We start from the raw sequence: 15,907 nt of genomic DNA on the forward strand, positions 1-15,907 counted from the left end.
GCTATAAAAGGGACCCCTAGGCGCATGGAGGAATAGACCAAGCATTCCTTGAGCACTCTTGATCACTCACACTCCATTCTTGCGCACTTGTTTGACATTCTAGTGATTTGAGCTCCGTTCTAGTGTGCTAGTCTTTTGAGCTTAAGTCTGGGTCTTGTGTGTGCGTATTTGCTGTGATCTTAGTGTCTTGTGTGAGTTGCTAATCCCTCCCTTGCTCCGTGCATCTTTGTGATATTCAAGTGTAAGGGCGAGAGGCTCCAAGTTGTGGAGATTGTTCGCAAACGGGATTAAGAAAAGCAAGCAAAACACCGTGGTATTCAAGTGGGTCTTTGGACCGCTTGAGAGGGGTTGATTGCAACCCTCGTCCGTTGGGACGCCACAACGTGGAGTAGGCAAGCATTGGTCTTGGCCGAACCACGGGATAACCACCGTGCCATCTCTGTGATTGATATCTTTGTGGTTATTGTGTTTTGTTGAAGACTCCTCTCTAGCCACTTGGTGTTCATTGTGCTAACACTTAACCAAGTTTTTGTGGCTTAAGTTTCAAGTTTACAGGATCACCTATTCACCCCCCTCTAGGTGCTCTCAGGTACCCCCAACACTCCTAATCACGGCTGGTAAACACCCTCAGACCAACTGACGGGCACGGTTCAAGTCAAGGCTTCGTCCACCCAAGGGACGCCACCTCACCCGAGCCCAGCCTCGGGCTGGAGCAGTAGTCCCAGACGAGTTCACGCCTCACCTGAGGGCCGTCTCAGGCAAAGGGCACCCCCTCGGCTCTCCCGAAGCCTGGCTCGGGCAGGCTTCGTTGTGAAGCAACCTTGGTCAGACTGTCTCACCAACCGACCGCTTTGCAGGCGCATGCAATGCAGGGGATGCCTGACCCCGTATCCTGACATACGCGCCTCAGTCGGCCAGGCCGAAGTGACCGCAGTCACTTCACCCCTCTCTTTTATTGTCTGATATGACAGGAAAACAGCACCGCTCGCCTCGCTCCGACTGCCGTGCCAACCACCCAGGCGAAGACTGACAACAAGTCACGATCAACCACCGAGTTCGGCCCCGGGCGCAACAGGAAGCTCCGCCTCGCCCGACCTCAGGCTCTGGCCTCGAGAGGAGGTCTCCGCCTCGCCCAACCCCCGGACTCGGCCTCGACCTCAGGCTCCGGCCTCGGGAGGAGGTCTCTGCCTCGCCCGACCCCTGGACTCGGCCTCGACCTCGGTCTCGGGAGGAATCGCGTCCTCGCCCGACCCCGGCCTCGGCCTCAAGAGAAGTCTTCGCCTCGCCCGACCTTGGGCTCGGACCGACCGCGCCAAGAGGGGATACATCATTACCCTATTCCTAGCCTGCTCAGGCTACAAGGAACAAGACCGGCGTCCCATCTGGCTTACCCCAGCGATGGGTAATGATGGTGCCCCGCGTGCACCATGACGCCGGTGGCTCTCAGCCCCTTACGGCAGCAAGGAGACATCAGCAGAATCCTTGCCGCACTGCCAGCTGTGCTCCTACAGGACTCAGGCGCTCCTCCGACGGCCACGCTATCACGTGTACAGGGCTCAAGCTCTCCCCCGACGGCCACGTTGGCATGTACACAAGGCTTAGGCACTTCTCTGCCGGACACGTTAGCGCATAGCTACGCCCCCTGTTGTACGTCTGGACCCTCTCCTTGCGTCTATAAAAGGGAGGTCCAGGGCCATCCTGAGGGGGGGTTCACGCGGGGGAAGGAGTGGACGGACGGGCTCCCACTCTCTATCTCTCTCTCTCTCTCCCTCACGCGACGTGCTTGTAACCCCTACTACGAGCGGCACCCCTGGTGCAGGATAATACAAGGCTTGTCCCACCTCTTGTGTTCCATCCCGCGCCAACCCATCTGGGCAGGGGCACGCAGCGATCTCACTCGTCGGTCCAAGGACCCCCCGAGTCCGAAACGCCGATAATATTGTACGTAGAGTAAAGTTTAAATATAGATATAAAGATGGATAAGTTGTTGGAGAAAACCTAACACACTCACGCTCGATACACACATAGCACAAAGCAAGTGTGCAATGCAAGTATAGATATAATAGAATAATCTCACCGCTCTAACTTTTGAGACGCACCATTTTTTAATGTATTTTAGTTTTTAAAAATGCATTTAGATTCCTATAAATTCTATTTTATTTTTTTACCTATGTCGTAGTGCCGAAATGCATAACATGGTGATAGATGTGGTGCTAACAGGGCAGATGACTCGACACCACAAGTCATAGATCGAGCTTGGCACGAGGATCTATGGCACCAAGCTCGGTTGAACTAGTCTACTTTTTTTGAAATATATTTTAGAGGGTAGCTAAATCAGTAAATGTGGCTAATCTCTTATAGTTGCTATAAGGGATATGGTAATGACACATTTTCTATAATATTTGTAGTGTTATGACACAAGATAAACATAAATAGTATTGCCATAGGACACCATATCTTACTATTATTTGCCTTAGGCTAAATCCAACTGTTCCCTCTTCCAAATCCTCCTATTCGTACTTTATATTCAAATTTAAATGTCTTTCCTTAAAAAACTTTCCCCTTTTTCTCCTCTTCTCCAACCATTATCCCTATTTAGCCTCTATACGCTAGAACTCAGCTATTTGACACTTTTATATCAGTTATGAAAGTTTTTTTTAAAAAATATGATATTTATAGTATCGTAATATACATTGCTAGCATATAATAAAGTTTGAAAATGGTTTATTTCACAGATAAAAGTAGTGATAAACAAAAGAGGGTGATTAGAGTCCCCTCGTGCGAGAGGGGGAGCCCCTCTCCTCCCGAGCACGTGGCACGCAGGGTGTGCCATTGGAGCGCGAGGGGATAGTGTCGTATACCCTCCAGCAGGCAAGGGAAGGGGGGTGTCGTTGGACCGTGTCTTAAGAAGATATGATAGAACCAAGAGAGGATCCGCAATATTTCATTGCATGTTGTGTTTTGTAATTGGTTGTTTGTTTTAGTAATGGTTCTTGCTAACATATATGGTATTCCTTCTACTATGCAAAAAATGATTGTAGCTCATGATTTGTTAATTTAGGTTAGTTGTCTTTTGCTATATATCTTAGAGATAGGTCGGCTACACCGTACTCTTTTTTCAATAGTTGATATACATGAGTTGTCAATGATCGAGCAATATATCTAAAGACATCTTGAAAGCCGCGAGTACAAGTATACGTTACAGATGCGATATACAAGTGATAGTTTCTTAGTTGTATGTGTTCTAAAAAGCTAGAATATTATGTGCAACAAGTTTCGTACATCATGAATTCTGAATTGTATATGTTGGTGGCGGTGCGGCAGTTCCCTTCCGTAGTCGTGGGTCACGCCTTTCCTTCCGTTCGACTCTCCCCGCTCCCCCTCCCACATTTAATTGGTAAGAAGCTAAAATTATGCGTAAATAAGAATTTGAATTATGGTTGTTGCCTTCAAACCCTCCTTCACAACCCATATAATCAACAGAACACATATATTTTTATATTTATATTAATCATAAATGAAAACTATAGTAACATACAGGTACTTGTGCGTGTTTTCTCAATAGTGAGTTCGACCATACATGATATACTCCAATCAGATACGACCGCAAGCAATCGCCGGTTGGCTTAATTTCTATGATGTGAAATGAAAGAATTGAGCTTGAATCATTGATATATAACGAATGATTATCCTTATGTAAGAAATTATTATTATTAGTTTTTGCTGCTTGCAGATACTGTGAATTTTAATTTGTAGGTGGCAATCAGAGGACCCACCGAATGCTCCTCAAAGATGCTTGTTTCATCACTGCTTGTGCTTGCTGTGTTTTCCGGCACATAAATAGCACAACCTCTAACCGCCAATTGTTTTCTATACTCTTTTGCTAAGCCGAGCCATACCCGCCCGCTCCTTTTCTCATAGTCATCCGGGAAACATTCTCTCGACGGCCATGGTGCAGCAGCAGCAACAGCACAGAATCTACATCTTGCAGTTCAGGAAGGGCGGGCCGGAGCAGGAGGTGTCATGCAAGGTGTCGCAGCCCAAGGGCGGCGGCCGGCGGCCGGTCATGTACTACTACCAGGACCACGGCAGCGGCGGCGGCAAGAACGGCAAGAAGGTGCAACCTAGGGCGCTGGGCCTGCGGCGTTTCTTGGGCATGCTCTTCCTCTCCTTCCTCTGCGTGGGGACGCTGTTCGTGGCGCCCGTGTCCTTCCTCTCCTTCGTGCATAGCGACGAAGGCGGCTCGGCGGCAGCGGCAGCGGCAGCGGCGGCGACCGCCGCCGTGCGTGGCGGGGTGTCCGAGCCGTGCTCGGCCGTGGGGAACGACAGCCTCTGCTGCGACCGCACGTCGGAGCGCGCGGACATCTGCTTCGCGAAGGGGGACGTGCGCATGCACTCGGCGAGCGCGTCGTTCCAGCTCGTGTCCGCCGGCAACAGCTCGGCGGCGGCGGAGGAGGAGGAGCGGATACGTCCGTACACGCGCAAGTGGGAGGCGAACGTGATGGCGACGATCGACGAGGTGCGCCTGCGCCGCGTGCTCCCCGGCGACGCCGCGCGGTGCGACGTGCGGCACGACGCGCCGGCCGTGCTCTTCTCCACCGGCGGGTACACGGGCAACGTGTACCACGAGTTCAACGACGGGATCCTGCCGCTGTTCGTGACGGCGCACCACCTCCGGCGGCGCGTGGTGCTGGTGATCCTCGAGTACCACGACTGGTGGATGACCAAGTACGGCGACGTGGTGTCGCAGCTGTCGGCGTTCCCGCCGATCGACTTCGCCGCCGACCGCCGCGTGCACTGCTTCCCCGAGTTGATCGCCGGCCTGCGCATCCACGGCGAGCTGACCGTGGACCCGGCGAGGACGCCCGAGGGGAAGAGCATCGGCGACTTCCGCAGGCTCCTGGACGACGCGTACCGCGGCCGCATCGGATTCCTGGAGCGCCTGGAGCGGCGCGCGGCTCGCAAGCGCCTGCGCCAGCGCCGCCACCGCCGCGGCGGCGGCGGCGGCGCGCCTCCAGCTCCAGGAGGTCCTCGCGAGGACCGTCCCAGGCTGGTGATCGTGTCGCGGACGGGGTCCCGCGTGATCGAGAACGAGGCGGACGTGGCGGCGCTGGCCGCGGACGTCGGGTTCGACGTGCGCGTGATCCGGCCCGAGCGCACGACGGAGCTGTGCAAGATATACCGGGAGCTGAACGGCAGCGACGCCATGGTCGGCGTGCACGGCGCCGCCATGACGCACTTCCTGTTCATGCGGCCGGGGAAGGTGTTCATCCAGGTGGTGCCCCTGGGCACGCACTGGGCGGCCGGCGCCTACTACGGCGAGCCCGCGGCGCGGATGGGGCTGCGCTACGTCGGGTACAGGATCCTCCCCGAGGAGAGCTCGCTGTCCCGCGAGTACCCCACCGGCGACCCCGTGCTGACGGACCCCGCCGGCGTGGCGCAGCGCGGCTGGGACGTGACCAAGAAGGTGTACCTGGACCGGCAGAACGTGCGGCTGGACCTGGCGCGCTTCCGGGAGGAGCTCGTCAGGGCGCACCGGTACCTGGCCGGCGGCGGCCGAGAGCGCCCGAGTGATGTCGTCGGACGGGTTTGACTGGTCTCGATTAACCAATGGACATCGCCTGGCTGGCCTCCTCTGCTCTGCTATAGTTTTCATTCCCACCAATTTTTTCCCCTTTGGTTTGGTTAGTAGTATACACTGACTTGACCTGACAATTCTTTGCATCAGTTTTTGTTTCGTCGTCTTGTACCTATGATCCATCCATCCATGATAGTAAAGAGAGGGAGAGAGAGAGAATATACAGTTCGATCTTGCTGTGCATACACATACATATACACACCAATAAAAAAGAATCGGTTACACTGAACATACATACATACATAATACAGGCGTCAACAAACAAAAACAAACAGAGGAGTAGAGTTTGCTTGCTATCTGAACTGAACTCCGGCCCTGAACTCTGAAAGAAGCCATCCATCAGAGACATGACTGTGAACTGAACTCCCGCCAGGCTGTATGAGTTCGTTGGAACGGACTAATCAGCTTTCGTTAAGCGTCACCCGTCGGGCCAGGCGACGCATCAAACGCACCCACCTATCTCTTCAGAGCTCGAGCTGTGCCGAACGACGGCGATGGCAGTCCCGATCCTTCAACGGCCGGGGAAGAAATAACCACCGCAGCCCGCGTTCAGTCCCAAACGCGGAAACTTTACCCACAAAAGCGAGCGAGATAACGCAACTCCCTGTCGTAGCTAGCTGGGGTGCTAAAGAAACGCACGCACCCGGATCATACAGTGAGTGGAATCTCGCCATCCATCCATCCCTACGACTACGAGTGCGCCCGCGCCCGCGTTTGTGGTCGTCGTCGTCGTCCGGCGGAAGATTCGCCCGCACGCCATTGTATTTCTGAACCTTCAGGAAGCTGCCCGTCGACGTCGACGCCTCGGGCCGTCGGGCGCACGCGCACAGCGACGTGTGGTGGCAAGGTCGGTGCAGTGTGGGACACGCTGGCGGGATTTCACCTTCTCAATACCAGCCTCGGGATTCGTACGGTGCCTTCTTATCCAAGCTCTCGGGCTCGGCGCGTCCTGTTCCCCTGAATTGAGTGGGGAAAAAAAAAGAAGAGAGAAGAGGAGTTCATAACGAACGGGCCAACAGCCCACTAAAGCATGGCAGGCCGATACAGTGTTGTAGTCTGTAGTAGGGCTGGGCGGGTAATACGGGCTATTCGGTTCGGTCTATTTGGGTTCTATAAAATTCGGGTTCTGAATTATAGGAACCGAACCCGAACCCAAATAGACCGAAAAATTCGGTTCGGTCTATTCGGTTCCTCCAGAACCTGAATAACTTGACTCTTGAGCAAACTGCACTAGGGTCTAGGCACTGCCACTGCACCTTCGTTCAATCCAACAAACAAACTGCAAACCTGCATCTAATCCAAGAAGCAAACCTGGAGCCCTACACGTCCAACAAGCAAACCTACTTCCAATCCAACAAGCAAACCCCGGCGTTCCTACACGCCTACAGCCTGCCAACAGCCTTGCATCCAATCCAATAAGCAACCTGCAAACACACGGTCACACATTCACTCACAGGACGAAGTTAGAGCGGATACTGGTTCGTTGGCCGGCTGGCCACTGGACCTGGTCGGGGGGAAGTTGGGAGCTGGAGCAGCGGAGCGGACGCCGGAGTTGGAGCTGCAGCGCGGCCGCGCCCGCGCAGGAGCAGAACATCGGACGTCAGGGCAGTGGAGCCGAACGCCGGACACCGGGAGCCTGCGGGTGGATTGGCCTTCCTGCTGGCGGCGGGCAGCGGCGTGGGGCCGTGGGCGACGTTCCTGCAGGCGTGGCTAGCGTGGGCGGCGGCGCTTGCGAGTAGCTCTAGGATTGGCAAGTGGCTGCCTCGGCACTTTGCACGCTACGCTGAGACATGGAGGAATCGCCAGACATTGGGCTGCTGGGCCGTGGCTGGCTATCGCCTAACGGCCTGCGCGGCCTCGCGGGACGTGGGAAACTTTGGGCAGTTGGGCTGCTGCTGTGGATGGACAGAGGAGGATCGGCTGTATTTCGGGGTTTTTTTTTTGTCTATTCGGGTAACACGTTATAAAAACCGAATCCGAACCCGAGAACCAAATTGATACGATCTGTGGACCAAACCCGAAAACCGAAACCCGAAAAACCGACCAATTCAGTCTATTCGAGTTCGGGTCCGGTTCGGGTTCGGTTAACGGGTTTAAAATGCCCAGCCCTAGTCTATAGCCATGGAAGCCTAATAAAATAGATAGCCCGTTCAGCTCCAACAGGAGCATCACCTCGACCCCAAACTGGATCTAAAAGTTTGGACCGGGCCATTTAGGGCCAGCACCACACAAAAAAAAAACTAATGAGATTGTATGAAAGAAATGGGTTAGGCCGACATGACCTAAATGGCGCGAGCTATATCGTGTCTTAAACTTAGGCACGATAGGTATCACGGCACGACATGACTAGATAGTCTGTGCTTGGACCGACATGAGGTGAGACACGGATTAAAAAACTAGTGTTTAAATGCATGTTTTAATATTTTTTTCTTTTCACAAAAATTATAGAAAACATTGGTGGCTCTTTCTCAAAAAGAATTTAGTTAATTGCAAAGTTATAAATATTTAAATATATATTTTTTAGATATATATATATTTTTTTTGTTCGTGCCGCGTTTGGGCTGATACGACACAATTATCAGCCCGTCATACTTTAGACCGGGTCAAGTCTATCTTTTAATAAGGCACAGTACGGTCCAACTTTTGGCTCTAGACCAAACCGTGCTTCCAAACGAGCATTTACTAGGTACCGACAGGTAGGCCCGAACCCGAAGGGTCTCGGCTCCAAAAGCCTATTCCGTTTCCGCCTCCTCCAGCCTGTCCTCCTGCCTCGTACGTCCTCTGCGCGGTACCCGGGGAGTCCTCTTGTCCGCACCATCGCCTCCGCTCCGATTCGCCGACTCGGCGCGGGCGGGCGAGACGTGGATCTCGACGGAGGAGACTCCGACCATCGCTCCATGGAGGCCGCGGACTCTGAATCCGTCATCTCCACCTTCACCTGCCCGCACTGGTAACTCTCTCTCTCTCTGCCCCCCCACCCCCCCCCCCCTCTCTCTCTCTCTCCGGTTGGAATCTCTCTCTTGCTGGTCTTGGCCCCCTCGACTACCCAGCGTCTCCGCTTACCCGCCACAGGTAGTGGGTTACCTTCTGCAAATTATCGAACTCGCGTACTTATATAATCAGTTTTACCAGCATCGTATCAGGTAGGTACTCGTATGATTACCACGATGGGGTATGTTTTTTTTAGCCAGCTGTACATTATATTATGAGCTTCGATTCTCCTCATGCTCTTTATCCAATCAGCTGGGATTAAGTTTGTTGATTGTTGACGAAATTTCTCTGCTTATATTCTATAGTCAGCGGGAGGTTCCATCTTCAAACATTGCATTGCACAGCGCGCACTGCGCTCGGAACCTTCAGAAGTGCGAACATTGCGGAGATATGGTTGCCAGGAAGCTTATGGATGAACACTACGATGAAAACCATGCTCCGGTATATTTCCAAGCTCCAAGCTTCTCTCAGATTCCTTCTCTCAGATTCATTGTTTAGAGTCCCCCTAATGGTTCCCCCTGTCGATTCATAATTATAGTGTTGCTGAAGTTAAGGGTTACATTTAGAAGCACACAAGCCTGCTGCCTGCATAACTGTTTAGTTTTTTTTCCCTGAGTTCTTATCTTACTCTAAAGAAGCTGCAACATTACATGAACACATATTTATTTATAATCATTATGACAGCAAAAGGTACAATTGCTTTAAACAGTTACGAAAGTTGCTTATGGTAGGCAACATAATTTCTTGTAACCACTAAGTTAATGTAAACAAATGAAATGCGTCTCCGTCAGCCACTAAGTTAATGCAAGTTGTAGACAGATTAAAGAGACGGCAATAGATGTACGCCGTCCTGTTTTTTCTTTTTCTTTTTCTTTTTCTACCACCTCTTAATTTACTAATTCATCTGCACTACTTATCTTTTTTACGAATATAGATGAATTGCTCACTTTGCAAACACACAGTAGAGCGCGAGCTATGGGATCTTCATACAGGCATACAATGCCCACAAAGGATGCTCGCGTGCCAATACTGTCAGTTTGAACTGCCTGCAGTTGATCTTTTTGAACATCAGGTATGGATATATCTCACAAGGTAACCTATTATTCAAGAAACGAAATTTGGGTACAGTTCTCAGTGTTCTAATTAGGGTCGGTGTGGTACAGGATCTGTGTGGAAATCGGACAGAATATTGTCAAAGTTGCAGGAAGTATATCAGACTTCGTGAATGGATTGGACATGAACTCCAGTTCCATACGATTTTGAATGCTGCATCAGAACTTTCAAGGTAACCTTCCAACTGATGCTGCCAGTGCATTCAGTTTTCAAGACAACATTCAGCTACATGGGTGTTATTAATAACTTGGCACTCCCTCTGCTCCAAAAACTAAGGTGTTTGGGTTTTGTCCCAAGTCAAAATTCACTAACTTTAGCAAAGTTTATAGAAAAAAATGTTTTAATGCTATAACAAATAAATGCACTATCAAAGTGTATTCCGGTGGTGGGTTTTAATGTGACTAATTTGAAGTTGTACCTTACATTTTGGAATGGGGAATTAGCATTTAGCCTTTCAATATAGTTTTCAGTAAATAAATTATGTCTTATGCTAGCTTAGTGATTCCTTCATTAAAGTATCATTTGCATATGTATCAATTACGTTTAGTCTGACATCAAGCTTATCCTGTTGCCGTAGCAAATACTACCTCGGTTCTTAAATATGTGATGCCATTGACTATTTTTGAAAACTTTGACCACTCGGCTTATTCAAATAAATTGTGAATTGTCATTTATTTTGTTATGATTTGTTTTATCACTTAAGGTTGTTTGACTTGAAATTTTACATTTTTGAATAAATATTTTGAGAATAAAACGAGTGGTTAAAGTTTTCAAAAAAAGTCAACAGCGTCATATATTTATTAAGAACGGAGGGAATAACAACTAATAAATGACATGTTGTGAGAGTCAAGCCGATTGGTCTGACGGCAAGCTTTTACTATTGCTGTAGCAACTAGCAATGATAAATAGCATACTCTGAAAATCATGTTTACCTTGTGATATATAAAATTTCAGTGACAGGACTCGAGCAGCAGCAGAGCAGCCAGTACCAAAGCCAGCCCGACCTGCTACTGGTTCGCTTCACAAACAACTGCTCTTGACGGTTGCAGTAACTGGAGTTGCAGTTTTGATTGGATCAATACTGTACCAAGGTAAGGGGAAGTAGTTCCGGGGATAGTAATTTCACGCCCCTTGATGTGTAAATTCCCTCATAACCAAAAGAGTACAGTTTAGACCCCAGTTGAGGGAAACAAAAAAGAAGAAAGAAAGAGAGAGTACAGCTGAGATTACAACATTTATGGAAGGACCAATGAAGCTATGTCGTTGTTCTATGTAAATGGTAATTTTCCCATCAAACTTGTGGGCGTTTGGTAACCTATGCAAAATTTGTTACAACTGCAAAAGTTGTAATATCTTATGGATTCATGGACAAACTGTGATGTGCAGTCAGTCAAAAATAACTTATCCTAATACATTTGCCACCCAAAAGTTCTCGTCGTTTTCGTTTTGTTTATGTAAAGCTTTTCCTTTCATTTGTCTTCTGCAAGAATGTAGAGCTGACATCAAAACTTTAGATGCAGCTTGGCATTCGTCTCCATCTGAAATCCTGCTACTAGTTTCAGAAACTTCTAGGAGACTATTGTCATAGTATGTCAATCTAGCAAGTACTCTGTTGCCCCAATAAATAAACAACAAATCTACAATCACATAATTGGATTGAAAATCTTCGCTGCTGGATGAACATTTCAGCTCCAACTGAGCTTGCACAGTGCATCGCTGCTGGATGAACGTTTCAGCTCCAACTGAAGCTTGCCATGTTACCATCGCCATAGGGCATTGAAACAAGTTTCTTCCTTGCCACAATATTTGCAGGTTACAGAGTATCTCCAATAGTTATGTAAATTTAACAACCTAAATTATAGATTTAGGAAGTTGCTAAAACACTTTAAGAAGTAAAAAAATGTTTGTGCTCCAACAGTTCTCTATTTGTTGGTTGTTAAAGTTTTAAAGTTGTTCTTTAATAAGTGGGTCTATGTTACGGATCTAGGGTTATAGAGGTAGTACGAGTTGTAGGTTTGGGGTCTAGCATCAAGACCCCGACGTGTGGGCGTCGACAGCCTGTTGGTTAGGGAGGTGTGGTACTGTTCACTGGATGGGCTGTGAGGGTTTGAGGCAACGGCTAGGGTTAGAGGGCACTAGGGAGGCTAGTCGCAGAGCTTTGCCCATGTTCGGCAAGACAGAAGGGATTTCCTTATAATCCCTTTCTTACCTTCAATTGATACAATCCTTCTCTTTATATAGAGAGGGTTACTTGACCTCTGAGCAATAGATCTAATCTTACCTTTAAGTCTAATCTTATTCCAAACTAGCCTTATCTTTATCTAACCTATCTAAGGGGTGTCGGGCCCTCCTGGGCCCTGACACTGCACCCCTCCTGGACAAGCAGGTCGTTCTCGAGCTGCAACCTAACAATAACTCTACTAGAGACAAATCTAACACCTAAAAATAAACCTTTTATATCTCGACTTATTTTACTATTTCGAAGTTGAAATATATTATGACTATATTTTTTGACCCCTTAAGATGAGATGGACATCTTCCGCACACTGGATCTACACATGTGCAGCCACCTGGATCCTATGGACGTCATTTGCATGAAAGGGGAGCACATGGATAGCCACCTAGAATAGTTCGCAACAATGACCAGCAAAGGCATCCTCGTGGCGGTCGGTAGCGGAATTTGGTGGTGCTAAGCAGTGCACCCGACGACAAGAAAGGGAGTGCCTTTCCTACCGCCGCTGTCGTAGAGTTGGAGTTTGTTGCCCGCGGGACAAGCACCATGCTCGCACTTGGAGACAGTGGCCTGGCGCATTTGCTGATGGTTGTTCGACTAGACGAGGTCGCGCCCCCGTGTGCCGAGGTCAACTGCCACCAAGGCTACCTTGAGTGCTTGTCGGCGCACCTCCTGCAGTCGTCGACGCACTAGGAGGCCACGTGCTACAGCTACACCGTCGTAGACACCTTGCAGGCACTCGCCCGCGCAATCGCCTTCCTCTTCGCGAACTGCTGCAAGGTTGCTGGGACGACTGGGCGCCGCCGCTTGAAGATGGGGCAATGTCCTTGTCGATGCGCTAGGAGGCAGTGTGTCGCCGCCTATAGCTACGTCGTCGATACCTTGTTGCACTCCACGCCCCCGTAGAAGACGTCATCGGAGTGCTATTGTGGCAGGATAGACATGATCCGTGAAGGAGATGTTGCCATCGTGAATTCCGGTGCCGTCGTTGATGAGGGGCGTACGATGGATTGGTGATGGTGATAGTGGCTTGGAGATAAGGTAAAGGAACATGCCTCCCTTAGGGATGACTGCGTCTGATGTTAAAATCTATGTTTGGGACGAGGACATGGTGTACTAGGGGTCCTCCCATAGCCTTGGCGTATGATGGAATAGGGAAAGGCGACTGTGGCATGGGAAATAGATGAATGGGTAGGCATGGTGTCGCTGGGGCGCTGGTACACGACATGCCATAAGATATCGGTGGTAGTGGCTGTTGCTGAGGAGGAAGAAGGGCGGTTTCTAATGTCGCCTGCATGGTTGCCATGGACCGCGTGAGCTGATGGATGACTGCAACCAAGGACTCTAGCGTGAGGGTGGTGGAGGTGCCGTGGATGAGGATGTGGCAGGTCAGGGCACCGATGGTGTGGATATTGGCAGCGTGGTGAAGGAGACCAGCGACTGGATGGTGGTGGAAGGAGGGCCTGACATATCCGATACCAGATTGTATAGATCTAGGGTTACAAAGGTAATACGAGTGGTAGGTTTGGGGTCTAGGACCAGGACCCCGACGCTTGGGCGTCGTCAGGCTGTTGGCTGGGGAGGCGTGGTACTGTTCACGTGGAAGAACGGTGTCACGCGGATCAACAGTGATACGGTGATCGTGGTACTGTTCACTAGATGGGCTGCGAGGGTTTGAGAGCAACAACTAGGGTTAGAATGCGCTGGGGAGGCCGGCCGTGGGGCTTTGCCCACGTCCATAAAGTGAGAAGGGATTTCCTTCTAATCTCTTGCTTATCTTAAATTGATGCAATCCTTCTTGGGTCGTGAGGGTTACTTGACCTCTGAGAAATAGATCTAATCTTATCCTAATTTTAATCTTATCTCAAACTAGCCTTATCTTTATCTAACCTACCTGAGGGGTGTGGGGCCCTCTTGGGCCGTGACAATCTGCTTTGTATTTTTAATCGAGCCGGCAGCAGAAATCCGTATCAACAATCTTCCATGGCATCTTGAAAGGTCGGAGCTGTCGATGGAAGACCAGACATTCACGACGACAGACACAGTTCATGGAGATCCTCGTGGCGATGGTGTCAAGATGTTGGAGATCCTCGAGGCGATGGTGTCAAGATGTCTGAGGTGGTGGAGATGGTTTTGTGGTCATGGGTGGTGGCATGGTGCGAAAGGGTTGCTAGAGTATGTTTTTCACAATAGACTTAGCACTGGCGTTTATTTTGGAGTTCCATCAAGGTTGGTAAATGTAGGGATGTAATTACTTTTTGTAAGGAGTTTGTAAATTTAGGGACCTACTTTACATTATTATTGGAGGAGAGTTTTTCTTAAAAGCTTCTTAAATTTATGTTTAGAGAGTGGTTTACATAACTATTGTGGATACTCTTAGATCCATCCCAATTCCTCCTCACATCAACCACCCCACTGCAGGTTATATTTTCTGTACATGCTTCTAGCTGTAAACTTCCGAGAGTTCTCTAACTTCTAGACTACCTTATCATCTCCATCATTCAGATTAATACTAACCAGCTTCTCCATCATTTCTATCCACTCCATTTCTTTCTCTCCAAAGTTCCTTCTGAATTGTAACGTCCAATCTTTTCCCCTAGCCCCTTCCACCGAGATATCTTGATCATAACATATTTTGTACACTTTTTTGGGAAAAAATTTAAGGGCTAGTTTGGGAGCCGGAAAATCAGAGGTAATTGGAGGGGACAAAATCTCCTCCTTATTCAAAATTGAATAAGAAGGGGATTTTAACCCCTCCAATCTTCTCTGTTTTGCGGCTCCCAAAATAGCCCACTCCCAAAATAGCCCTAAGGACTAGTTTCAGAGTGAGAAAGCCGAGGTGATTGGAGTGGCTAAATTCCCCTTCTTATTCAAAGTTGAATAAGTTTGAATAAGAAGGGGAATTAATTTAGCCTATCCAACCCCTCTGGTTTTATGGCTCTCAAACTAGCCTCGAGGGCTTGTTTGAGAGCAAAGATATCAGAGGAGGTTGGAAGGAGAATTTTAGCCCCTCTAATCCTCTCTGATATCTTCTCCAAAACAAGCCATAAGGACCGGTTTGGTGATAAGTCAATTGGAGGGGAAATGAATAGCAATGGATTTTATCTCTTATGGATCCCCTCTAGTTCCATTATCACAAAACTGGCTCTAAGTGGGCACACTCTTGTGGCCAAACATTTTTAATAGAAACTTGTTTGTACGCCCTTTGCCCTTCTCATACCACACTTTGACTGAATGTAACCCCTGCCAAAATTATGTTCCCTCTTTACTATTGCTTTGGCTAAACCCTTTGCCTCTAAGATATTCCCGTCTGAACAAAGACGATCCTCTCCACTTTTCTTGGAAAGATTCACTTACACAACACTAGTTGCACAACATTTCTGTTATCTGTATGTACCTAGATTAGTTTGGTTTGTTCTGTTGTGATAAGATTCTTCATATTTGTGACTACCTATTCTCGTCTAGGAAATTGTAGATTGTACACTTTTTTTAGAGAATGCTGATTGAATTTGCAAACCGAAGGCACATCTTGACTAAATATTGGATTAGTTGGTGTATGTATATTTTATCGTTCTTGGCCAAACCTTGTTGGTAGACGCAAAAAAGAGGCAGCACACATTGTCTTTTCATTTCCCTCCAATCCTGGACGGGATTTGAGTAGCCCTTACAGACCCATGTACATACGTTACGTAGAATAACAAATTATTCGATTAAATGTTAGTGAACAATGATTACGTGGTTAAATACCTGGTGGTGGTATAGTGAAGACAATAACTTGCTTTATGTGACAATTGAAAATTCTATATTTTTTGGATTTTCTTTTCATTTGTATATTAAGTAAAGATCAACCGTTTACAAACAATATCAAGAGTTGCCAACATCCTGCATTAACTTCGCCAAAGATCAATTTGAACAAACTTGGACATCACAAA

At 48.6% G+C, this 15,907-nt stretch overlaps 2 protein-coding genes across 2 annotated transcripts; both read left to right on the forward strand.

Moving 5' to 3' along the window:
• The first annotated feature begins 3,887 nt into the window (after positions 1-3,887).
• Positions 3,888-5,662, forward strand: LOC103647908 (uncharacterized). The gene has a single exon (NM_001323340.1). It carries the CDS (start codon positions 3,950-3,952, stop codon positions 5,591-5,593), a length of 1,644 nt encoding a protein of 547 aa, NP_001310269.1. The 5' UTR covers positions 3,888-3,949; the 3' UTR covers positions 5,594-5,662.
• Positions 5,663-8,437: 2,775 nt separating this feature from the next.
• LOC100284634 (uncharacterized) lies at positions 8,438-11,164 on the forward strand. Its single transcript, NM_001157529.2, is given in 5 exon segments — positions 8,438-8,588; positions 8,935-9,070; positions 9,564-9,701; positions 9,793-9,914; positions 10,697-11,164. Coding segments are annotated over 5 exon segments (600 nt in total). The 5' UTR covers positions 8,438-8,535; the 3' UTR covers positions 10,848-11,164.
• The last annotated feature ends 4,743 nt before the right edge of the window (positions 11,165-15,907 follow it).

The sequence above is a fragment of the Zea mays genome, chromosome 2 (assembly GCF_902167145.1).
Source record: "Zea mays cultivar B73 chromosome 2, Zm-B73-REFERENCE-NAM-5.0, whole genome shotgun sequence".
Classification (NCBI taxonomy): Eukaryota; Viridiplantae; Streptophyta; class Magnoliopsida; order Poales; family Poaceae; genus Zea; species Zea mays.